Source organism: Ascaphus truei, chromosome 4, assembly GCF_040206685.1.
Source record: "Ascaphus truei isolate aAscTru1 chromosome 4, aAscTru1.hap1, whole genome shotgun sequence".
Lineage (NCBI taxonomy): Eukaryota > Metazoa > Chordata > Amphibia > Anura > Ascaphidae > Ascaphus > Ascaphus truei.
This window is the reverse complement of record NC_134486.1, coordinates 268,436,217-268,462,898: the sequence shown is the minus strand read 5'-3', so window position 1 is coordinate 268,462,898 and position 26,682 is coordinate 268,436,217. Positions and strand designations below refer to the sequence as shown.

The 26,682-nt window shown below is 40.0% G+C and overlaps 1 protein-coding gene across 4 annotated transcripts in view; it reads left to right on the top strand.

Moving 5' to 3' along the window:
- EPHA7 (EPH receptor A7) overlaps positions 1-8,811 on the top strand; it is a 215,052-nt gene extending 206,241 nt beyond the window's left edge. For all 4 annotated transcript variants that reach the window (XM_075597475.1, XM_075597473.1, XM_075597474.1 and 1 more), the window contains 3 exons: positions 1,948-2,141; positions 3,529-3,684; positions 6,860-8,811. In XM_075597475.1, the coding sequence (XP_075453590.1) occupies positions 1,948-2,141; positions 3,529-3,684; positions 6,860-6,974 (465 nt within the window). In that variant the 3' untranslated portion in view covers positions 6,975-8,811. The remainder of the gene's footprint in view (positions 1-1,947; positions 2,142-3,528; positions 3,685-6,859) is intronic.
- The last annotated feature ends 17,871 nt before the right edge of the window (positions 8,812-26,682 follow it).

The window sequence follows — 26,682 nt, the reverse complement described above, 5'->3', positions numbered from 1 at the left end:
TGGAGAGAGAGAAAAAAAAACCTTTTTTTTTTTTTTTTTTTTTTTTAAAGTTCTTTAACCCCCAGACCTTTCAGTGTTCTGCCCGCATTCTCCACCATATGTGACAAACGGCTTACTCCGGGGCTCCGCCGTCTGTCCGGGACTGTTAGAACACGGTCTTTTAGGGTAGGTTAAATGATGAGACGTCACGTACTGTTCCTTTAAACAGGCTATACCTGGTTTATTCAGTCCCAGGCACTGAGACTGCCACAGTTTAAACAGAAAACAAAGCCAAACAAAAAGCTGCTCGTCTGAGCGATAACTTAAACTTAGATGTCCCTGACTCAGAGTTGGAAGTGGCTTGTCCACTTCCACCAACAAAATAAGTACCTTTGCAGTCTTTAGACAAACTAACAGAATGAATGAAGCGATTTGGGAAAGAGGCTTTCTCACCCCTCTGCAGTTCAGCAGCCTTCCAGGCTCTTGGGCGGGGCCCAGAGGAAACAGGAAACAGGTCTTATATACCTGAACTCTAATCAGCATGACAGGTGACAGAAAACAGGCAGCAGACAAACTGTGGAATGGAGTGCCTGTACCACGAGGCTGCCCTGTTCAGCTTAGACAGGACAGAAACTGTTCAGTATCCTGGGAGCCCTGTATATGGAGTTTATTACCAACCCCTGGTTTCTGTCACAATATATATATATATATATATACACATATGGAGACCAGGGGATCCTGATAGCCAAAAAGAGACAGCACACTGCAGGTATGGTATCAAAAAAGTGTATTCAGTAACACAAGGCGGCCTTGTGTTACTGAATACACTTTTTTGATACCATACCTGCAGTGTGCTGTCTCTTTTTGGCTATCAGGATCCCCTGGTCTCCATATGTCTACATACTCTCTATGGGACAAGCATCTGCCTCCTGCAACAAAACCGTGAGTGCTAATCTCCATACCTGACTATATATATATATATATATATATATATATATATATATATATATATATATATATACACACACACATCTTAGATAACTGGTCGAAATAGCGGTCTGTGAGTAGGTTTACTGGCTTTGCACTTAACCCAGGCTGTGCTGAAAGGCTGTGTAATGAAGCAGGCATAAGCTCATAGGGGTTCATGTCAATATGGACTTGAACCAAAAGGTGGCCCTCTGTGCTCATTTACATGTCCTTTCCCAGAATCCCTTGCTGCAGTGGAAGCGCTGTATGCTTGGTGATAACGATGAAAAGCAGGGTTGCACACCTATCCAAGATACGTGACTGTGCTCATAAGTGATTCTTTTCATTTGATTGATATATATATATATATATATATATATACATATATATATAAATATATATATAAATATATATATCAATGTGTATACTGTATACAGGATATGTATTATATATGTACTATGAATTTTAATGTCAAAAAATGGTCACAAGAAACTGTATGGTGCTCTAACATGAACCACTGGCTAAATAGCCCAAGACTATAAGCATATAAATTGTGTCCCTGGAGGTCCCAGACAGTCCAGACCAAAATACTCCAACCCTTGCAATAAACCACTTCCACTAGATACCGATTAGCTGGAAAAGATCCCACTGCAATGATGTGGGACCTTCACTGGCTAGTGACCAGACATAAATATCGGTTGGGTAAGTATGGGTGTATACAAATAAACAGGTTGGAGTGACTCACATTTATAGGGTCTTTTGTGGGAATTCCTCCGTGGGTGCGTGCTGCCGTTACTCCACAAGACCGGACATCCAAATGAAGGAGAGATGGAGCACAGCTGGACACAAGACCGGACATCCAAATCCGGATGTAGTAGTTCATTTTGTTTCCAGCTGTGCTCCATCTCTCCTTCGTTTGAATGTCAAAAAATGGAAACTATTTTATAATACCATTAGATATAGGATTATTTCACTGAAATAATTTCATATTTTAATACTTAGGTTATAAAAGCCATTGAGGAGGGTTATCGTTTACCATCACCAATGGATTGCCCGGCAGGCCTTCATCAGCTGATGCTAGATTGTTGGCAAAAGGAACGTGGAGAAAGGCCAAAGTTTGAACAGATTGTTGGTATTCTAGATAAAATGATACGGAACCCTAACAGTCTGAAAACTCCCTCGGGGACTTGTAATAGGTGAGAGAATTGCCAGTATGTTTATTTTTTTAATCTTAATGGAAAGATGGTTGCAAATCTGACAGCTGTGAAAAGCTAACATTTTCAAAAACAAGGTTTCAGACTGCTATATGTACTCACTATAGGCATTCTGATCACTAAAATCAAGCTTAGCCGGTTTGTTAGTACTATCCAGACAATAGAATTTGAAAGGCAAATACATTTTTGAATAGCCTGTAATATTATTTCTCATTATTTACATACATTTCTAAGTACCGTAGTCCATTTTCTAGTACTTTCCTGTGTACATTTTGTCATTGATGGCCAATACTTCCAAGCCAACAGAATTTTAAAATGTACGCATAATTTGTCGTTGATTCTGGTTTGAATGATTTTTAAAATTTAGATACAGTATATAGTACACATAAAACTGTAGATCTTACCATTTAGAATTACAATTCACACTTTGTTCATACTGTCCATTTTGAGAATAGCATCATACAAATGTAGCAAGACTCACTGTCCCCAGCGCAGCGGACGAACAACCAAAAGTCTACGATGAGGCTGCGGGGACCATGCTTTGCAATGAGACCCGCCATATCGTTAATCCTCCGGTGCTGTGACTACTGCGGTAGCGAGACCACAAGCGGCCGCGGCACCGAAGACATTAACTCTGGCTACATCTGAAAGTGAAGAAAAGTGACGTGATAATGGATGGTAATCCAGGGTTAACAAAAATTGTTACTTGAAGGGGTACAAATTAGAAAAAAAATAATTAAGGCACAAATCACTTTAACCTATTTATTTGAACTCAACGCCTGAAATCTAGATGTCTTTTAGTCCAATAAGGGGTGCATATTCATGACTGCTTTGACAAAAACGTAAATCTTTCTAAGTTTAAAACAAATACATTAACACTGTTGAAAACATTACATTGGGATTTTACTGGCTAATAGAAAACAGGAAATAGTAGAGTGCATCCATACTCTACTCTGTCACCACATCAGAAATTGCATTTCTTGACAGAGCTTTTCCACAGTTTCCTCACAGACCTGAGTCACACCAACTTTTTTGTATTACCAATGAATATTTGTATGCATTTCGTAAATTAAGCATATTTGTGTTTGTTTGCAAATGTGTTAGCTTATGCAAGACCTGATGTATTTAGTAATCCCAGGGAGATATTTGAGAACCACTGTTCTAGAGTATCATGTAACATGTACTTTTTGTTTATAGATACTGAAGGAAGAAAATTAAATTATTTGGGATAGTCATTGGGGAAGAATTACAGACAATAGTAAATGTTGCTGCCATTTAATAAGTATTTTAGGAGTCACTATTGTATTGCTTAAATGGTTGAATTATTGATATACATTGTATCTTCTAAATAAGTTCTTTTCTTGCTCAGACCTATCAGTCCTCTTCTGGATCAGAATACCCCTGATTTTACTACTTTCTGCTCAATTGGAGATTGGTTAGAAGCTATAAAGATGGAGAGGTATAAGGATAACTTCACTGCCGCAGGATATAGTTCCCTTGAATCTGTTGCCAGGATGACTATTGAGTAAGTTAATATTGGATCTTTGTGCCTTGATCAATCAGTATAAATATCCATGTTATGATTTTTCTTAGATTTTGTTAATTTTTATTGACCCTTTCACTGCTCTATGTTTGTTTTAATGTTCAAGGGGATACCTTGATGTGGTTTGCAAGCTCAAAATGCTTCGGCCAAAGAATTTAACTAAATGACCCTCACTTATGAAAAGAAAAACAGATAAGTATTTAACTATATAATTTGTCATATTGGATGAAGCACTGGGCTTTTTGTCTTTTGTTATAATACAGTACATGAGGTCACAATCTCAGTAGCACTCCTTTTGACACAAATATATATGGTGTGGTTAGTTTGGGTTCTGAGTTTATTACTGACTCTGGTAACCATATGGAAGACGAGAGAAATAATTATTATTAAATGTTTTAGTTCCTATGTAAAATGTAAGAAGGTTGTTTATCAAGTTTCAATCTTTTTAAAATAAGTTTCTTAAAATAATGTTATGCCATCCTTCACTTTTTTGTTGGGGGCCTTTTTATTGAATTCTCACTGATACAAGATGGTTAAACAATTGGTACCGTAATAGCACTATACTTACAAACAATTAAAAAAAAACATTTTCATTTTGTTCATTCATATTTCCAAAGAATACTAACAAAGCATGATGACGGGAAGAATTAGCCATGGAGACAGGTCAAAATTAGTTCCTGGTTCAACTTTAGAAAATACTATTCAAAATCATACATATATTAAAAAAAAGCAATGATATGTGAAACATGTCATTGTAATATTTTGGCATATATTTGTGATAATGTATTCACCTTACTGTTTTATTCAACTTCCAGCAATTTCTGCCACTCGCTTCTTACTGTAGGTGAAAATTACTGTCGTATTGTTGATATTTCGTGGACCTTCTCACTTTAATCTCCTCCCCCTTTGGGCTTCACCAATGGTCTACTTTCAGTGAACAAACAGTCATTCACTTCCAAACCCTGCTGTCACTACCAGAATCTTGTTTCCAGTAAAAACTGTTCCCTTTTGGACTTCTTTATATCCCCTTTCATTTTCTATCTCCAATTTTCAGGCCTTATTGTATCCTTCATCATGCTTCAAACCTGCCCTCCATTTCCCAACTTTGGCATGTACATTGAACCTTTCTCTAATCTGTTCTTCGCCTGATGTTGTTAACTGAAACATACCATCTCATTCATTAGACCAAAATAGCCCATTCTAAACATCATCCTTGACTAACCACACAAATGTAATACACATACGTCAACTTTCTTCACTCCATGCTTATACTGTTCTCCCTCACATTTAAAACAAAACTACTGTATTTTGATCAGAAATGAGCCCTTGCTATATCTGTTTCGCATACGTACGAATTCCTGGACCATGTGAAATTAGGGTCAAACACTGTAACTCTTTATTCATGTATACTAACTCCTGCTTTTCTGTAAATCTATACATATTCTGTCAGGTTATACGCTCTTTGATTTAGGCACTCTTTTTGCACATTACAGTTAGGTCCGGAAATAATTGGACACTGATACAAGTTTTGTTATTTTGGCTGTGTACCAAAATATATTCAAGTTACAGTTAAATAATGAATATGGGCTTAAAGTGCAGGCTATTAGCTTTAATTTGAGGGTATTCATATCCAAATTGGAGGAAGGGTTTAGGAATTACATCTCTTTAATATGTAGCCCCCTCTTTTTCAAGGGACCAAAAGTAATTGGACAATTGACTCAAAAGCTGTTTCATGGACATAGCTGTTTCCTTCATTATTTCATCATCAATTAAGCAGGTAAAAGGTCTGGAGTTGATTCCAGGTGTGGCATTTGCATTTGGAAGCTGTTGCTGTGAACCCACAACATGTGGTCAAAGGAGCTCTCAATGCAAGTGAAACAGGGCATCCTTAGGCTGAAAAAAAAAAGAAAATCCATCAGAGAGATAGCAGGAACATTAGGAGTGGCCAAATCACCAGTTTGGTACATTCTGAGAAAAAAAGAACGCACTGGTGAGCTCTGCAACACAAAAAGGCATGGACGTCCACGGAAAACAACAGTGGTGGATGATCGTAGGATCCTTTCCATGGTAAAGAACAACCCCTTCACAACATCCAGCCAAGTTAAGAACACTCTCCAGGAGGTAGGCATATCATTATCCAAGTCTACCATAAAGAGAGGACTTCACAAGAGCAAATACAAAGGGTTCACCCCATTCATAAGCCTCAAGAATTAGACTTTGCCAAACAATATCTAAAAAAGCCTGCCCAGTTCTGGAACAGCATTCTTTGGACAGATCAACCTGTACCAGAATGATGGGAAGAAAAATGTATGGAGAAGGCTTGGAACGGCTCATGATCCAAAGCATACCACATCATCTGTAAAACACGGTGGAGGCAGTGTGATGGCATGGGCATGCATGGCTTACAATGGCACTGGGTCACTAGTGTTTATTGATGATGTGACAGAAGACAGAAGCAGCCGGATGAATTCTGAACTGTATAGGGATATATTGTCTGCTCAGATTCAGCCAAATTCAGCTAAATTGATTGGACGGCGCTTCACTGTACAGATGGACAGTGACCCAAAACATACTGCGAAAGCAACCCAGGAGTTTTTTTAAGGCAAAGAAGTGGCATATTCTGCAATGGTCGAGTCAATCACCTGATCTCAACCCGATCGAGCATGCATTTCACTTGCTGAAGACAAAACTTAAGGCAGAAAGAGCCATGAACAAACAACGACTGAAGACAGCTGCAGTAAAGGCCTGGCAAAGCATCATAAAGGAGGAAACCCAGCGTTTGGTGATGTCCATGCGTTCCAGACTTCAAGCAGTCATTGCATGCAAAGGATTCTTGACAAAGTATTAAAAATGAACATTTTATTTATGATTGTGTTCATTTGTCCAACTACATTTGAGCCCCTGAAATAAGGGGACTGTGAATGAAAATGGTTGCAATTCCTAAACGTTTCATACGATTTTTTTGTTCAACCCCTATTGCATTTCAGTTGTTTCATTTCAAATCCATTGTGGTGGCGTACAGAGACAAAATTATGAAAATTGCGTCAGTGTCCAATTATTTCCGGACCTAACTGTATACCTCCATATTAAAATGTAACAAAATTAAACAATCTTTATATTGCAAACAATTAATAAAATGTATGTTCTGTATTTATAGGGATGTCATGAGCTTAGGAATTACATTGGTTGGTCATCAGAAGAAAATTATGAGCAGTATTCAGACTATGAGAGCACAAATGTTACATCTACATGGAACAGGCATTCAAGTGTGATAGACATTTCTCCCTTTTGAGGGAAGTAAGACTTTGAGACAACAGCACTGGCCTTCGCTACACAAGAACTGCTGCTAGATTATACTCAGTTTCCTGGGTCCTCTTTACTACGGCTTTCTACAGTAGATAAAAATCAACTAGATCCTCAAGCACCTACAGACTTGAACTCCTAAGTGCCACCAGATGTTACCTGAGAGAGAAATAGGATCAAACGATGTGGCAAGGAAGACAGCAGTAAAAACAAAGTACAGTACTACCTGAAATAGAAAAAAACTAGCTCTCTATAACCTCCTTTTTACCCAATAGACCTTTTAAAATTTACTGTACATAAAGAATTTTACAAAGAATATATTTGTTGGACAAAATAATGAGACTATTGATAAATGCAGCAAAATATTTTCCTTAAGCTGTGATTTATGATATAATCTTATTTTTTCATGTGTTATTTTCCCTGAAGCCTCCCCCCTCCCCTTTTTGGTCTGTTGTTTCATTTCACACTTATTTGGAAACTATTAATAGCATGGTTGAAATTGTGTTTTGAACACTGTTATTATCACTGATTTTATTTCATTATCTACATAGATATTGCTAAATCAGTGGCAGGCACATGAGAAATCTGCAGGTTAATAACTACTATTTTTAAATATTTTCTAAGGGTTTGCTGAACAAAAAGCAATAATGGCACTTTGTGTGACCATGGCACCTTTGATATAGAATACACAATGGAAACATTATCTAATTTAAGAAACTATTGCTAAAAGTGAGAGTTATTTAATTTTCTAAAAGAGCAAGGTCTCCCGAGACTAGATACCACTGTCTAGTACTGTAAAATATCACTCCAATGCCTACTTGGGTCTTCAATTCAATACAAAGCAGATCCTTCTGGCAAAGTCGTAGTATAAACCCTTCACTGCCAGAGGTGCTTGTGATTCAATGCAAGGTTAATGAGCAATCAACAATGTTTTTTTTTTACAATAATAGATTTGAAAGAAATAGACAAAATATATTTTGTACGAGATCTTGTTGAATGCAATCCAAATTTGATTGAATGATTTTACATTTTATATTAGCACTATATATCAGGGTAAAAAGGGTCGTTATTTTGGTTCAAATTGGAGAGTTATGCATCATAGGACGCACAGGAACAAAGGTTTATTCATTAGGAGTAGTCGTGATTTTTTTTTTCTTAATACATGTAAAACTGATGAGTTTTTGCCTTTTTGTGTCTACCAGAAGCAATAATAAATTGTGTTTTTCTAGATATTCCCTCTGTGCATATCTTTAGAGTAAGAGATATATTTGTAAAATCTGTTTAGAGCATAAACCACCCATTAAGTGGAATCGTATACTTCCAAACAGAATTGGGCTTTTTAAAGAATGATCCCAGGGATCTGTTAGAATTTGGTCTTGTTTGATAATGTGGGCACCCACTAAACTGTAAATGTTTCAGTGTAAAGTGTGTAAATTTTATTTATACTGTCTTGTTTTGTACACACATTTCTCTGTAGTGAGCTCTGAATACATTGAAAATGCACTATATTTTTCTATTTTACTTGCAGAGAATCTCAAAAACAGGTATTTTCAGTGCTACATAATGTATTTTACCATTTAGGACCAAAGATGGCTGCAGTTAACACAAATGGATCTTCTGTTCTGCTTGTTTTTCCTTTGTATTGATTTAAATCACTGTACATAATTATTTTTTACATTTTTTATTTATTTGTCTTGTTAGCAAAGTTTCATTTATAAGATGTTTCCTTTTTAAAACAAAATCTGTCAAATGCATTTACAATATTCCCATTTCATAGACACTTCCATTTGTAATCTTTGTAATAGACTGTAAATATATTTTTGGAACTATAACATAGTCTGCTGAATGGTTATTTGTGTTTTTCTTTTTGTTTGATCACCCAGAAATAACCTTTCAACTCAGAATAAAAATGTGATAGTTATAATCTAGGTATATGAAGTAAATGCTGCATTCTAAATAGTTAGAATGATACAATTACCTGTGCTCCCGTGCTTGAATGAAAGCCTGTTTCCAATCCTAGATCTGTAGTAGAAGGAACACAGGGCACAACGGATTTCTGCATTCTGCAAATCTAAACTCATTTAAGTAATAGTAAATCTAATAGTAAAAGTAATCTAGCCATGTTCAGTGGGTCCTATATTTTTATCCTGATCGCTTAGTACCAATGTAAGTATTAAAGCACTTTACACCTATTTTACCCTATGTGTCTCAGATAGCAATTTGGGGAGTCGAAATAAGGAGGAATTATAACACACAGATTACAAAAGGGAAGGTAATTAACGTTTTATAGTTCTGTAAGTCATTAATAATGTATTTTTGATATTGCGACACAAAAGTATATAACACAATTGAATGGATGCAATGAGGAAGGATTCACCAAACTAAAGATATAGGCTATAGTGTGCCAACTACAATTGAATGCAAAATGATGAACAATGGACAGAATACGGTCTTAGTCCCATGTTCTAAGGAAGTGTGAAAACGCCGGATCTGCGATTTCGCACTTTACAGAATAAGGACTTTAACGGTATTGCTCTGACTATAACTAATGACAAAAAGGATATTGGACATAGTGTATCGTATTACCACAAAGGGACATAACATTTAAGTGTGTCAGGAATGTTAAGTAGAATGTAAACCTGTATAGGGAAGGTACACTATTAATAGCAGAAAGAGTGAAGTAGGGATACCAATGTACTGTATGGATCATTAGTGAGACTTCAACAGTAATACTATCCCAGAAACCAAACAGTATTTGAAAAAAGACATACAGGTGCAGCCACGAGTATTAGAACTTTTGCCTTGGAAATTCTGGGGCAGTCTCACAGTAAATGCCTCAACATTTCTGTGAGATTATTAATGGCCCATCGGATTACCACAGCAGAGGTCCCTGCAGCCCCATTCAGTTTGAAAGGGACTGCAGGGACCCCCCGCTGTGTTAATCCTATGGGCCATTAAGAATCTCACAGAAATGTTGAGGCAATGTTGAGGTATTTACTGTGAGACTGCCCCAGAATCTCCCAGGTACAAGTGTTCTAATACTCGTGGCTGCACCTGTAGAGTAGAAATCTAGAGATGACACAAATATAGGCAACACAGACGGTGCAAGGTTTATTTTTAAAACTTTATAAAAACAGTTATCTCAGCGTGTTATAAAAGTCCTAAATGGTCATGTACTGCAGCGGTGCGCAAACAGGTTAGTTAAATATATTGCATGTTATACCACATTTTCTGAATCTTACTAAACCATAACTCAAATAAAATATAATTCAGAAAAGACTGAATATGTTCTGTGCAAATTAAAAAAAGACACACTGGCAAACAGAATACAAATCAAGTAGATTACTCACTTACAGACCCATGCTGACAATGAAAGTAAGATTCTCTCACTAAGGGCAAATCATTAAGGGCTTGTTTTGAGATACAGGTAATCAATAAAACCTCTTCTAAATTAAACAACAACAAAAAATGTAATTCTTGAGAGCTACTGAAGATCGTGCCCTGTCACATTTCTTTTGGGTCCAGAACATGGCAAAGTTAACTCAATATTTACATCAACAGGCACAAAGAAGCAATCAAATACTTCAAGAAAGGTCACCACCTGCGTCTGATGGATACCCAGCAAATTTATATAAAAGAATCTTCTGTATAAACTGCATGTCCATTTGCACTTGATTTTACAATAATCCATAACTTCTAGGGTGTGTGTGTGCGTGTGTGTGTGTGTGTGTGTGTGTGTGTATATATATTTATATATATATATATATATATATATATATATATATATATATATATTATATATCCAATAAAGAATATCACTTGTGGGCACATTCACATGTCTTAGACAGGTCTGCAACCCTGCCTTTCAATCATTATCCCCCCCTTTAGAGTGCTCATGACGTATGTAACATTGATTGGGAGCTCAAGCATTTTTTACATGATTGAGTCCCCTTTAAAGTGCTCATGACGTATGTCACATTGCTTGTACTTATTCTCTGTATCATTTTTTAGTCCTATGTTTATCTGGTTATATCTCCTATATATTTATTCTCCATTATTATGTCTTTAATATATTATTATTATATATTTTCATGCATTTATACAGATGCTACACTATGTCTAAATTATATGTATGGTTTTTATCATACAATTTAATGTATTTTTTCACAACAAACATTTACTATTTCATAGCTAATTATATTCATTTTTTGGGGGTTTTCATCACTGTTACTTACTTTTGTTTTTTGTATTTCTATATTTAAATATGTTGTTTCACTTTATTTCACTTTATCACGCATCAATTATGCATTATGAATCACACTATTATACAGTTCCTTTATTTTCCTTCATATACTTTAATTTTTCTTTCATTGTTTATATATATATTTTCATTATTATTATCAATGTTTTTCTTTGACTGCTCTTTCTATATTATTTCTTTTTTTGTTTTCATTTATACTTTTTGTTTTCATTCATATATCTTTTCTGTCAGTCTTTTGTATTGCAGTGGATCTTTTTTGTGGTAGCTTTGTTTAGAGGTTTTCTAATTCTATCACGCTAAGACCTGTTGCATTCATGATTGCATCCATTATGCAACAGGTGGATGGTGTTGTATCCTCCCTCTATATCTCTAACCAATAAAATCAGAGATTTACCTACTTAATGATCACCTGCAATAGTGTACGCCACTCTTTGATAAAGTCTCCTTTGAGATGAAACGCGTTAGAGCTGTACACCTTTTTGTCATGCTTTTTTGTTTTTCATGAAATAAATAATATTTTTACTAACTTGGCGCTTGGTTGATTCTGAATATTCGGGCAGCAGTGACCACCATTTCTACCATTTTTTTCAACCATTATCACTTAGCATACAGTGCTCCCTCTGAAGCAAGGGATTCTGGGAAATGACATGCAAATGAGCACACCATGTGTCACCTTTTGCCTGGAATATCCATTCACATGGAGCCCATTTAAGCTGATGCATCGCCATTCACACAGCTTTTAAGCACAGCATGGGACTAGCAAAGCAAGTACAAACCACTCACAGATATGTTTCAACCTTGGTTGGTATCATCAGTGTGAGGTTGGTGTAGTATTGCTTTGAAATATTTCTAGGCTGGGTAGATTTACCATATCACATTTTAAGTTATGGTGGGTGAAAAAAGCAACACAAACCCTCCACCGTTAGCGTATAGCCAATAAAGAATATCACTTCTGAGCACATTCACATTGTGTTCTCATTTGCATGTCATTTCCCAGAATCCCTTGCTGCAGTGGGAGCACTGTATGCTAGATGATAATGGTTGAAAGGCAGTTTTGCAGACCTGTGTAAGACATGTGAACGTGCTCACAAGTGATATTCTTTTTTGGCATACATACCCAGAATGTAACCGGGCTAGTTTAAGGCAAGCTTTAGAATAGCCGTGGTCTTGTCTGTGTGTATATATATATATACAGTGCTCGACAAACCCGGTCGCCAGCTCGCCAGCTGCGATCGGATATTGGCTCGTAGCCAGTAACTTTTCCCCTGCTCTGCAAAAAAAAAAAAAGCCCTGCTCGAAAAAAAAAATAATCCCTTTATCTGATAGCTGATTGGCTGTGACGCGGGATGGAGTTTACCAGGACTTCAAACCGCCCTTCCTTCTCTGCACGGGTAAAGTAATGATGGGGGGGGGGGGGAGGGGGTGTGCGCGTGTGTCTGCTACTGCTGCTGCTGCTGCTGCTGCTGCTGCTGCTGATCCGGTCATGGAGGATTTTGAACAGATGCTCGAGGTGGGGGGAATTTAATGCACTTTAAAATATTTATATATACACTGATACATCCTGCCCCCGGTCCCTGGCGCTCCCGCTGTCCGCGCGGGTCGGGAGATACCCCCCACCTCCAGCACTCTCCCGCTGTGTGCGCGTTTATCACTTGTGTTTATCACTTTAATTATTTTCTCTTTCATGCTGTATTGAGGCAGCTTCTCTCGAAGTCTCTGCATTTCAAGATATCGATGATCTGTTCTTTTTTTGCGCAGATCTTCTCTGAGTTGTTGAGCCAAATCAGTGTCTGCCTCATTTCTTCCGCGTACACTCTCCCGCTGTGCGCGCGGGTCGGGAAATACCCCCACCACCTCCGGCACTCTCCCGCTGTGCGCGCGGGTCGGGAGATACCCCCCCCACCTCCGGCACTCTCCCGCTGTGCGCGCGGGTCTGGAGATACCCCCCCCACCTCCGGCACTCTCCCGCTGTGCGCGCGGGTCGGGAGATACCCCCCCACCTCCGGCACTCTCCCGCTGTGCGCGCGGGTCGGGAGATACCCCCCCCCCCCACCTCCGGCACTCTCCCGCTGTGCGCGCGGGTCGGGAGACACACCCCCCCCCCCCCCGGTGCTCTCCCGCTGTCCTCGCGGGGCGGGAGATAGTAGCCGAGTGTTTCTCCCCTCCCCTCTCTCCCCTCCAGCGCTCCTGAGATACTGTGAGGTACTGAGAGCGTGTGTGTGTATGTGTATGTGAGAGAGAGATTGAGAGAGAGAGAGTGTGTGTGTATATATATGGGGGAGAGATTGAGTGTGTGTATGTGTATGGGGGAGAGCGACTGAGACTGTGTGTGTGTGTGTGTGTGTGTGTGTGTGTGTGTGTGTGTGTGTGTGTGTGTGTGTGTGTGTGTGTGTGTGTGTGTGTGTGTGTGTGTGTGTGTGTGTGTGTGTGTTTGAGAGTGTGTGTGTGTATGTATGGGGGAGAGAGAGAACGTGTGTGTGCAGGACACCAGAGGTAACCCACCCAGTCACCCACCCAGTCAGTCATCCCACCCCCCACCCAGTCAGTCATCCCACAAAGTCACCCATCCCACCCCCCACCCAGTCAGTCATCCCATCTCCCACCCAGTCACCCAGTCAGTAATCCCACCCTCCACCCAGTCACCCAGTCAGTAATCCCACCCTCCACCCAGTCACCCAGTCAGTAATCCCACCCTCCACCCAGTCACCCAGTCAGTAATCCCACCCTCCACCCAGTCACCCAGTCACCCAGTCACCCAGTCAGTAATCCCACCCAGTCACCCAATCACCCAATCACCCAATCAGTAATCCCACCCCCCTCCCAGTCACCCAATCAGTAATCCCACCCCCTCCCAGTCACCCAATCAGTAATCCCACCCCCCTCCCAGTCACCCAATCAGTAATCCCACCCCCCTCCCAGTCACCAGTCAGTAATCCAACCCCCCCACCCAGTCACCCAGTCAGTAATAAAGTCACCCAGTAAGTAATCCCACCACCACCCAGTCACCAATCCCACCCCCACCCAGTCACCAGTCAGTAATCCCACCCCCCACCCAGTCACCCAGTCAGTAATCCCACCCCCCACCCAGTCACCCAGTCAGTAATCCCACCAGTCACCCAGTCAGTAATAAAGTCACCCAGTAAGTAATCCCACCACCACCCAGTCACCCAGTCAGTAATCCCACCACCACCCAGTCACCCAGTCAGTAATCCCACCCAGTCACCAGTCAGTAATCCCACCCAGTCACCCAGTCAGTAATTCCATCCCCACCCAGTCAGTAATCCCACCCAGTCACCCAGTCAGTAATCCCACCCCCCACACAGTCACCCAGTCAGTAATCCCACCCCCACCCAGTCAGTAATCCCACCCCCACCCAGTAATCCCACCCACCCAGTCACCCAGTCAGTAATCCCACCCAGTCAGTAATCCCACCCAGTCAGTAATCCCCACCAAGTCAGATAACACCCCCCCACCCAATCCCCCAGACAGTCATCCCCGCGTCAGTCGGTCATTGAGGGACTGCGGATCAGGTAAGATCCCAGTCGGGATTGCTGCTTTAGATATTGTGAAGAGGGGGCGTCCAGACACTGGTTAATGGGTGCAGGAAAATAGTCACACACACACGTGACAAGGACTAATTGTAGTAAAGTATAAATGTAATACAATAAATAAACTTATGTCAAAAAAGAATGTGTTTTACTAGGAATTTACGTAAAAAAAATTTAAGCGGGGCTGGGGGCGGAGCTAGGGGAGGGGCTGGGGGCGGGGCCTGAGAGGGGCTGGGGGCGGGGCTAGGTGGCGAGTAGATTTTTTGGTTTGGCGAGTAGATTTTTGGGTGATTTGTCAAGCACTGTATATATATATATATATATATATTTTTTAATGAGAAAATGTCCGCAGCACTCCAAAATTAGTCAAATATAAAGACACATTTATTTAACACATCATAAGATACAAACAATAAAATGTGAGCCAAAGTTTGGAGCCTAAAAACAGCCCTTTCTAAAGCTATATAAATATATATATATATATATTAATATATATATATATATATATATATTAGCACCAAAATACAATGAAATATGTATTTCAAAATAAGTCAGTGGGTGTGAAAAGTTTTCAAAAATATATTGTATAATTATGAAAGTAAGACCGTGTAAAAATATGTATTAACATATGCAGAAAGTGTATATATAAAGGAGAAAATGGAGAACTCTTGTATGTTGCGTAATTTAAACAATACAGAAATAGTTAAAAGAATACCAGTTCAAGCAATATGGGAATACAAATTTTCCTCCTTTGAATTCCAAACATCCAAGTGAACAAGAGACTAAGATAGCTTTCTGTGGTACGAAACACATCCATTGGAATTCTAAAAAACAAAAAGTGTACACTCCATAGTGTAAGTATAACACTTTAATGTATCGGAAAAGGACAGGGAAAAGTGCACTCACTAGGGTAATAAAGTTAAAAGCAATATAATAGATATGACATCATAACCAGCTAGAAAGTTCCCAACATAGATAAATCGGTCCTCATATATTTGAGAAATAAATTGGAGAGACATGCCTATGCTGACAAAGGAACACACCTGAGGTACCTGGCTGAAAGATATGCTAATACTAAGCAAAGTTTATTTATATGAGTTTCATCGCACACTTCCTAAAAGGTTTTCCATACCAACTATATAGAATTGATACGCTGAAGGCACCAACCTAATGACTGAAATGGTGTCCGACCCAACAGGACTACAATCCACAGCCACTGCTTTTCTAGGCCAGATCTCTATCGGTGTGAGCTGAACTACCGGTGGCTGATGGGTAGCAATGCACCACTGTCTACTACTAGTATACCTCCAAGGGGTATGTATGTTGTTTATTGTAAGCACAACGTAATCATATTTACTGAGGGCTATGAGTTACTGAGGCCAGGTGAGATTAAATAAAACACGTTTTCTTACACACCAGTAAAAACAAGGTGAAGCACAGCAAATAAAGCAGATGCACAGATAAAGTAATATAACAAAGTGAGCTTGTGATTTGAGTTAGTACTTCTAATCTTATAAAGTATAAAGACAGTGATCCATTTTTACAAAGCAGCGTTTTGCCATAAGACACCTTCAGTGCTGAAATAAATTACAGATTATTCAAATAAATGGACTGTAAAGTGTCTTACCATGCCAGAAGGTATCTCATAGCAGAAGATTGCTTATTAGATATGATTCTATTCCAAAAGAGGGTAAAATCCTTTGTACAGGTATGAGCATGCAATGAGAAGTTGAGCTCAAAACTAAGTATACTGGGGCAGTGGTGCTAGCCATCATCTAGTTTAGTTCATACTTCTAGAGCTTCCTGGATAATTTTCCTGTTTGTTCTTAGAGAGATTTTGGTAGGACGATCGCCCCTGGGTACAGTGACTGTGGTCTTAAACTTTCTCCATTTGTAGACTGTCAACTGTCTAACAGTGGAATGGTGGAGCCCCAAATCCATAGAAATCATAAAAATAACTGCTTTTCTGAGCTCCTTGGAGATTTCTTTTGATCATGGTAAGACTTGTTTCCACACACCTGTATGGTTAAGACCAAATTTCACGAAGTTTCTGATCTTTATATAAGGTGGGGCCTCCCAACTCACACCCGAGGATCTACCTAATTATTTAATCACCTGATTCTAGTTATCTCCTTTCATTTAGTTGATAAAACCAGGGTTTCACTTACTTTTGCATATACCCTGACACTTAATTACTCAGTGTCTAATTTCTACATCAGTCTTCAAAAGACATTGATTTGGTTAATATAAATCCTATTGGACATTTAAGAAAAGGTTTTGATTCAAGACGGTTATCATGGAAAAACTATTGAAGTTTCATCATTATAATTGGGATTCACAAACTTTTTCTTGCCACTGTAAATTATAATATTGTGTACATTTTAAAATGTTCATGTGTATAGCATAAATCCACAAACAAAATGGCTGTAACAAAATTGTTCTGATTCAACACTGTAAAGATAGGGGCCTCAATCAATTACCCCACTCTCACTCAATCCCTCCCGCATGTATTTCTCTTCCCTCCATCTCACTCTTACTCCCTCTTTTCCTCTCTCTTCTAACTCTCCCCCCTCCATCAATTACACCACTCACACTCATTCTCCCTACACAGACAACCCCCCACAAAATACATATAAAGATGCCCCTCTACCCCCCCCCCCAAATACATATAAAAGAAGACCGTCCAAATACATATAAAAGAAGCACCCCCACTCCCCAAATACATATAAATGAAGAACCCACACCCCCCAAATACATATTAAAGAAGTCCCCCCACCCTCCAAATACATATAATATAAGCCCCACGCCCCCAAATGCTAGGGTTGCTAGGTGTCCGGTTTTGAACCGGACAGACTGGTATTTTGCCCCTGCGTCCGGTAAAAAATGACAGATAATATCGGACATGTACAGTATACCTCTCTGAACGTGCAGTGGGCAGAGCGAGAAGGGATGCCGATGGGGGAGAGCTGGGGCAGGTGTCCTGGGCCCCAGTTGCCAGTCCTGTAGTTGCCGCTGGGCCCCAGCTCTCCCCCAGCTGTGGGGCCTCCCTCACTCTGTCCCACGCCAAGCTTCTGATGCTGGCATGACTGCCCTTTCTGATGTCGGCGTGTGCCAGAAGTAATCTGGGCTCAGTTTCCGGCATGCACCAGCATAAGAGGGAGACCCGGCGCACGCTAGCGTCAGAAGTTTGGCGGGGACAGCATGAGGGAGGCCCTGCAGCTGGGGGAGAGCCGGGCCCGGCCTGAGACCATCCCTAAGGTGAGTCTGTATTTTTATATGTATTGGGGGTGGGTGTATTTTCTATATGTTTTGAGGGAGTGGTAGTATTTTTATATGTATTGGATGTATTTATGTATATATATAAATATTGGGGTGCTGGGGTGTATTTGTTGTATTCATTGGGGGGAGGGTGTATTTTTATATATATATTTGGGGAGGTGTATTTTTATATGTATAGTTGGGGTGGTGTATTTTTATATGTATTGGGGGTGGTGTATTTTTTATATATGTTGGAGGTGTGGTGTATTTTTATATGTATTGTGAGGTGGGTGTATTTTTATATGTTTTGGGGTGGTGTATTTTTATATGTTTTGGGGTGGTGTATTTTTAATATGTATTGGGTATTGGGGGGTATTTTTTAATATGTATTGGGAGGGTGTATTTTGCAGCCATTTGCACCATTTGATATTCTATTTCTTAAAAAATGCTTATAGGGCGCTCAATCCCCAAACCCTTGGCCAATTTGTTTTTTTGCGAAATGGAATATGAAGTGGTGCAAATTGGTGCATACTTTGAGTGAAATTTAGAAAAATATTACATAATGGTTTGATCATTTATAAATAACATACTTCACCCCCGACTTTGAGCGTGTCGCATCTTTCACCATTGTGTCCAGTATTTTTAGTGAAGCCACCTGGCAACCCTACCAAACTCATATTAAAGAACCACCCCCCCCCCCACTCCCTAAATACATATGAAAGAAGTCCCCCCCACCATCCCCAAAAACATATAAAAGAATCCCCCCCACGCCCACAAATACATATAAAGAAGTCCACCCCCAGATATATATATATTTTTAACAAGCCCCCCGACACCCCCCAAATGCATATGTAAAGAAAAACACCCCCAAATACATTTATCTACCATGGGGATGGTCAAGCCGAAACCTGTGGCTGCAGTTTCTCAGCTGCGGGCCTCCCTCACTCTGTCCCATGCCGAGCTGCTGGCGCGCACCGGGCCTCCCTCTCATGCCTGTGCGCGCCAGAAGCTGAGCCCAGCTTGCTTTCGCCATGTGTCGACGTCAGAGAGGCCTGTCAGCCCGGCCAGAGGTTAAGCTCAGTTGCAGAGCCAGCCAACCGGGCCCCACACAGCCACCGGGCCCAGGACACCTGTCCTGGCTCTCCCCCCCTGTCGGGGGCGCTGAACTTGGTGAGAATTCAGCTTTGTACAAATATAATAGTACTGTACATACTTCTCCCCTATATGGGCTGAATTTGAATACAGGGCCAGTCAGAAACAGCACAGCAAAGCATACAGGCTGGGAACCTTTCTAAATCCGTACTCTATGTCTTCTGTTCTGAGCTGCTAGGTGGTATCCTTGGTTGTCCTTACTCCTCTGTCTGTAACAGCTCTAACTCTCTGTGCTGTTGGTCACACAGCTCCTGTCCTCTAAATTTCTGTGCTGTTTGTTACACATTCCTGTCCACTAACCCTCTGTGCTGTTTGTGTAACAGATCCTGTCCACTGCTCTCTGTGCTGTTTGTGTAACAGCCACCCTGCTTTCTGTTTCTCTCTACTAACTCTACTTTCCTCCCATTGGGACTTAAATAACCTCCACTCCACTATTCCCAGGAAACCCTTCCACCTATCAAAGGGCTTCTAGCACGGAATCCTTCTCTGTACTTGTAGAGGATTGGTAGCTTCTACAGAAATCCACACACGGAGTTCTAACACTTCCCAGGTCACTTTATTCACGTGCCTACAGCATGGTGATAACTTGAGACTATAGTATAGATCCACACAGGGATCAGGGGGAACCTGAAAAAGGGACTTTTGTATCCCAAAACGCTGTTCACATTATCTCTGGTAAACACAACCCTCTTTTTTTTTGTTAAATATATAGATTATAAATGTTGCATAGGAACATAAAATTAAAAAAAAAAAAAAAAAAAAAGACAATTTGCAGACTATTGGTCAATCTTATGTGTTTGGTCGTCACATGTAGAACATGCAATTATTTTTTCTATTTAGATTATGTTTCGACATTACTAAATATGCTCAGTAGTTATTAAAATTACAAATCATCAAATATATGCACATTTCTTTAGCTAGTTAACAAGTTAGCATAAAATAAAACTAAACATAATCAGAAACGCAATGATACGCAACACATAGAAGCACGTAGCTGAATTAATAATCTCAGCTGTTCATGTTCAACCAAATGCCTCATTGTTGACCAAATAGTAAAGTAGAACAATTAAAAGATTTTAGATCCTGCATTTGCACCTGTTTTGTTACTCTTCATTTATTGAATCTCTTCTACTGTACATATCTGATAATGAGTCATGTCTCTCACTTGCTATTAAAAAAAAGAGAATCCTAATAATTTGCTTAAATCGTTAGGGATTTCACTTACATCCAGTTAGGTAAAATAGCCTTGCTGGCTGCTAATAAAATCATTGCAATAATTGTGAGGATGCTCGGAAATAATAAGAACCAAACATCGAAATTATCAAAATACTTTTCCTGCATTTTACCAGAAGCAATGAACAAGATCTGCTTCTGGTTGCTTACTTTTATGGCTGGAACTGGGATGAGCTGATTTATTTTTATGGCGGATTAAAGGAGATAAATACACCCTCTGTAGTGTTTTAAATTGGATTTATCTGAGATTTGAACAGATAGTAACTTTCTGCATTGCTATATACAGTATGTTGTGCAAAGTTTCTCTAGACCCTCCAGGTCAGGGGGATCTTTTTTTTACCTGTTGAACAGAACGATCTCTAGGATTCTATGGATCTGGATTCTATTATCAGTTCGTTAATAGGTTTGGAAAAAACTTTACCTGAAAAAACTTACTTTAACTTTTTTACCTAAAAAAACGTAGTTTATTGGAATATTCAATATTTTCCATCTAGCTGCTGTAAGAATATGATGCACCAACGTCTTTTTAATGTGGTGATATTTTCCAAGTAAAAGTTTACCCAGAACTAATGTCCATAAATCAAGAGGTAGTTTTGAACCTGTAATGTTCTCTATTAATATGATCAACTTTTTCCAGAATGTTTTTATTTTAGAACATGACCACCATATGTGTGCTATAGTTCCAATCTGGTTGCATTGTCTCCAGCACCTATCTAATGAGTTGTGCACATGTTTGAGTCTTGCTGGTGTAAGACACCATCCTAATAGTATTTTATATCTGTTTTCTTTAATTCTAGAACATATAGAGAATCCTTTAGCTCTCAGCCATATATATTCCCAGTCTTACATCTCCAAGGTTGACTCCAATTATTTTTCCCATTTGTTCATACAGTATATTGTAATTTAGTTTCTGCAGAGGATTGTGAAAATAAGATATAAATCAAAGAAACCATCCCAATTTTCACAGTGCCAGATTCACAAATGACTTCATGTGTTTGAAGTTCCCTATATGTTCCTGGGTTTTAACTCTGAAAGTGTAAGAAGTGTTTCATTTGCATATATTTCAAATATTCTGTATTGGGAGCATGATATTTCTCTTTTATCGTTTTGAAAGTTTGTATTTTTCCATTATGGAATAAATCTTTTAATCTGACTAATCCTTCCATCTTCCAAACGTGCCAACCCATATCTTGTTGACACAGTGAAAAATCAGAATATTAAAATATAGAGGTGTGAAATAGTCCAGGGTTCTGTACGCTAGTATGTGTGCTTTCCAGCATGCAGGTGGTTAAACTCCTCTGGAGAAGCTAGCTTCAGGTGCAGCTCATTAAGGCAGACTGAACTCCTGACTGAAAAGGGGTTTTAAAGGGAGTTAGTAAGCTGCCAGGACAGAGAGACTTTCCTCAACCAGGAAGGACGATGGTTGGAATGGTTGCCCTGGCCTGCTGGATGCAGGACCTGCATCACACCAAGGAACAAAATCTTCACGAAACCAAACAGGCCTGATGGACAGGACAAGGAACCGGCATTCCAACCCTATTGAGGAAGCAGACCTGTCTATCTACAATGTGCTGCAGTATCCAGAAGGATTTCCTGGACTTGCCTGGGATAGAGTTCCCACACTTCAAGATAAGGACATGTATATTGTTAATTATTGTATATACTATATTGTATATTATATTGTATACTTTATAGTTATAAGTTGTAATGGTTAGCACTGGAAGTAGCTTAGCCACCCAGTGAGACAATCAGGGACATTGCTGTTTAGTTAGCCTCCCTACTGTAGGTTTTTTTTTTTATTATTTTTTTTATGATTTATTTGGCCTTAAAGAAACAGTGTGCCTAATTGGCTGTGTTTTGGATATGATGAAATAAACCACCACAGGGTTTGTTAAATACACCATGTGGACTCTTTCTGACCCTACCATGAGGCCGTCCTGCCACAAGGTGTTATTGGAGATGGGCACGTAGACAATCTAGCTTTTATGGCCCACATAACCCAAATACTCAATAAAAGAGTCACTATAGGATTGGTTTTCTTTCATCCATTTTTTTTGCTTTTTAAGTAGTCGTCACATACACCAATCTCGGGGACATTAAGAGCAGGTGTCTTTCTCTATGTTAACCGCATTCGATAAGTGGCAGTCAATAATCTGACTTGACAGCATCTATATAATATTTTTCTAATTATGGAAGAGCTAAACCTCCAACCTATGTGGATCTATATAATATTTCTTTGTACACCTTAGGTTTTATGTCCAACCAAATAAAGTTAAGAATTAAGCATTTTCAACATATTTTATTCCCTTTTCTGGGATCATATGTACAAAGCTCTTCCCATTATTCCAGCTTTGGCAATATTCGTGTTTTAAATACTCAGACCCTAAAAAAATCTAACATTGAGAAAATGCAGTTGTCAGAGGAGACCAGGTCTTTTTACACATTTATATGTCAGGGAACAGTCACAAGGCAAAACAAGGCAGTGAAATAAATTGAGGTTTATTTGGATAAGACCTCGGAAACACACAACAATACAAAATACAGAGAATATATACACTTACTGGTGTCTGGGGGTTGAGATCTAGCCCGTTCCTAGTTGCAGGGCTCCTGCTTCAGCAAAAATGCGTTACACTGTCTGCTCTGGTTGGTTCAAGCCTGCTGGCAGGGCCTCACTATGCTTCCCTGTGTGAATAGCCCTTTCAGTCAGAAGCACATTTGAGAAGTCTGCCAGCAGCTGCTTTTCTTCTTCAAATCTCCAACAGAAAAAGAGAAAGAGCTGATACACTGCTCTTCCTCATATAGAGCTTGCTGCATCTCTAATACATTGTGGGGGCTGGCAGCCAATTAGAGCATGGATTGTGGTTGTGCATTCAATGATAGGAGGGGAGAATTCAAAACTTGCCAATGGAAATTGTGCCTATGAGTTTGAAATCCAACAACCGTTTCCCTGGCACTGCTGTGTCTAGGTGAAACAAAGGCTTTCTACTTTAGATATCCTGTTCACAGCCCTTCACCCTCACCATGTGCAACAACCTGCTTTTTTTTTTTGCTATGCTAATCTACCTCTAGCTGCTTTTTTGTCACCAAACTTTTTTTTCTCACAGGACAAACACAAAATGCATTGTAGCAAAACTAAAATGTTATCCCTAGAGCTTGCACTCTACAATTTGGACCTAAAATGTGGGGTCTTTGAACTGGGCTCTAAAACCTGCTCTAAGACACCAGCTCTAATACCTTGCTGGCAGGCAATACAGGTTAACTCTTTTTGCCCCCAAATATCCCCCTCATGTTCCAGAAGTCTGCCCTGCAGTTATTTCTCATAAGGGGTCACCCATACAAGGCAACCAACATATAAGCTTACACAGGCAGCTACAGGACCATGAGTCCAAGCGAATACAGCATAATGCATTAACTGGCCCACTGGGCTTACATAGTTAGCCCCACACACATACGGTTCCTAGCTTATAACCCTATGGGGGAAAGTATAAGGGGAACAGCATTACAGGGAAACACAGTAAGGTACAATATTAGACCCAAGAGATGGCGCTCTCAGCCCTTGCCATACGGTTTCAGGGGCAGCCAGCGGGCTCCACCTTTATTAATGAAGACCGGCTACCCCCTACCGTCACAGTAGGCCTTTCCCTTCTGTACTAGACATTTTGCAGACTTATTCTGTTTAGTTCCTTAGCTTAAATTTGCTTATTTGTAATTGATTTCTGGATACATGTAGCCAAGTGCCCCTGGCTATAGCCTTCTACTGGCCTCAACACTATAAATCCTGATATGAACAGGCATTGTTGGGGTTAAACTCCTGTGCAGCGGCTAGCCTGCAGTTGCAGCCTGGATGGGTACTATGTTGCCTTATCCAGGGGCAGGCCTAAACCGGCAGTTGGAGTGTCATACCAGGGAAGGGTACTGACTGGGTCACATGTATATGGTGTGATGCCTGTCAGTACCTGGACCTGCCCTATTATGGGGCGGGGTTACAAGACCTTCCCCCAGGTATAAAAGCTGATACTCCACCAAATTAAGGTTGGATGTATATGGTATGGAGTGATACCCTTTTCCCTGCAAGAGGGTAAAGGAGATTGGGAGGGGCACAGGGCCTCAAGCCCCTGGGGTCTGCTCCAGGGACGGAGATGTGCCATGCTGCTATACAATAAACCTGCCGTTGGACCAACTATGCTGTGTGGTTATTGGGAAGGAGTATTGCCTGTGAGGACAATCCTGCATTCAGCAAGTTCCTCATGGGATGGAGGCGCTGAACTGTGAGAGATGGAGAAAGCCTGCCCTGTTGCTGCTCCCAACACCCAACCACGGAGAAACTCAGTCCCCCTGAACCAAACAGGTGAGCGACAGCACCGGGGAAACACCCATGTAGTGGCCAGATCTTCCGTGGCTGGGGGGAACAAGTGCTACATACTGTATTTATATTGTATGTTGCAGTAGCGGGAGAGATTGGAGCACACACATGTAAGATAATTAGGGATATGCAATACAATCCTGCCAAACAAAGTGGTAGATCTTCAGCAGGCAGTTCAATGTTACTAGTCTCGAGGTGGGTGACCCTGTCGCCAATCGCCACAAGTGGTGAATCGGCCATGAAAGTGTGGCGAATGAGTTTGCCAGCTCCCACAATAAAGTTTTTCCTGGTGAAGTGTACTGGTTTACGCTTTCTGAATGAGTAAAAGAAAGTGAACCATCAGCAGGTGATAGTGCTTAGGTCAGTGAAGCAGACAAACAGTGTGTGTTGTTTTTAATGTTCGATTGAGCAACCTAATTTCTCAATTCTTACATGGTGTGGCGATTTTCCCTTCACATTCGCCACACCTGTGGCTACATTAAAAAATAGGTTGCCCATGTCTGTACTAGACTGTTGCAATAGAGACCACAACATCTGAAAGAAGCATCTCCCTCCCCATGTGCCTCCAAGCAATACCCAGATGCTGGAAAGCTCATATAGCCCATCTTGCTCATTCAGCGAATATGAAATTGTTCCTATTACGCGCATGCTACTGAGACTGACCTGCAGAAAAGTGATACCCCATAGCAGTTACCTGTGCCTGTTTTCCAAAGTCCACCTGCAGTAACTGAACGACGAAGGTGGAGACGTACCTTCCTCCCTGTCACCGGGGATCCAGTAGCTGATATCTAGCTTTCCCTAAAACCAAGGAAAGATAAAGTAGATGCACGCTACATGGACAGCCTTTTCATCTTTTTGCTGAGTGGGACAGAAAAATGAACTACAGGGTAGATACCCAGAGCTCTGTTAATGACTTAACGAGATGTTAACTTCAATTAACATCTCGTTAAGTGTTGATCGGGATCTTCAAATCTGAGTACAATGCATTAAGTGCTGGTTTCAGCTATAACGAGCCCTTGCGTTACTATAATGGATGATATGCAAAAGAGATGTTCCCTCTTAAAACGCATATCCACAGAGCTCAGTTATAGTTAAAGCAGGGATTTAAAGTTATGTTAGTTGGGTCATAGCTAAAGATGGCATTACTCATATCCAGACCCTGAAATGTCTTGTACAGAGTCTTGATAAGTGTAAGACCACAGTTAGTTATAATTTAACTATCATTATTTACAGGATATGCCAAAAAACAAGGAATCTGCGCTTGTGCTGTCTTGTGACGGATGTTGCAATGTCAGAGCCCCTTGCAGCTGGACACATGGAGAAACTCCCCAGAGGCTCCTACTGTATGTGAGATCTCCCTGTGGGGATCTCTCCGAAAACCAATAAGAAATATGCACACGGCGCACTGGGGGTCAGAATAAAAAGTATATATTTAATACGAATACTACTTAAGGTCCAAAGAGGACCTAATAACATGATAAAAAATAACCAAAAAACATGAACAAATAATAAAAAATAAAAAAACACAAGTAATGAATAACCAGTATTAATAAAGGTGCATAAGATATACTTAAAATAATAAAAATCCCACCCAATGATACAAAGTTAGAAGTACAAGACTTCTGACTCAACCACAAAGGGGGTCTAACACCATGTTATTTGAAGCTAACTCAAGGCAGTAAGATGACTATACCAAACAATGAGGAGTGATATTTTAAATGCTCGTGGAAAGTAGTACAAATAAAGTATTGCAGAATTCAAGAACGCCAGACACTCTTAGTGAACTATTGTGGCACCTGAGGACTGTGGGCTGGAGTAAGCAGTGACATACATTTTTTTTAAGAAATAAAGTTGCTTGTTTA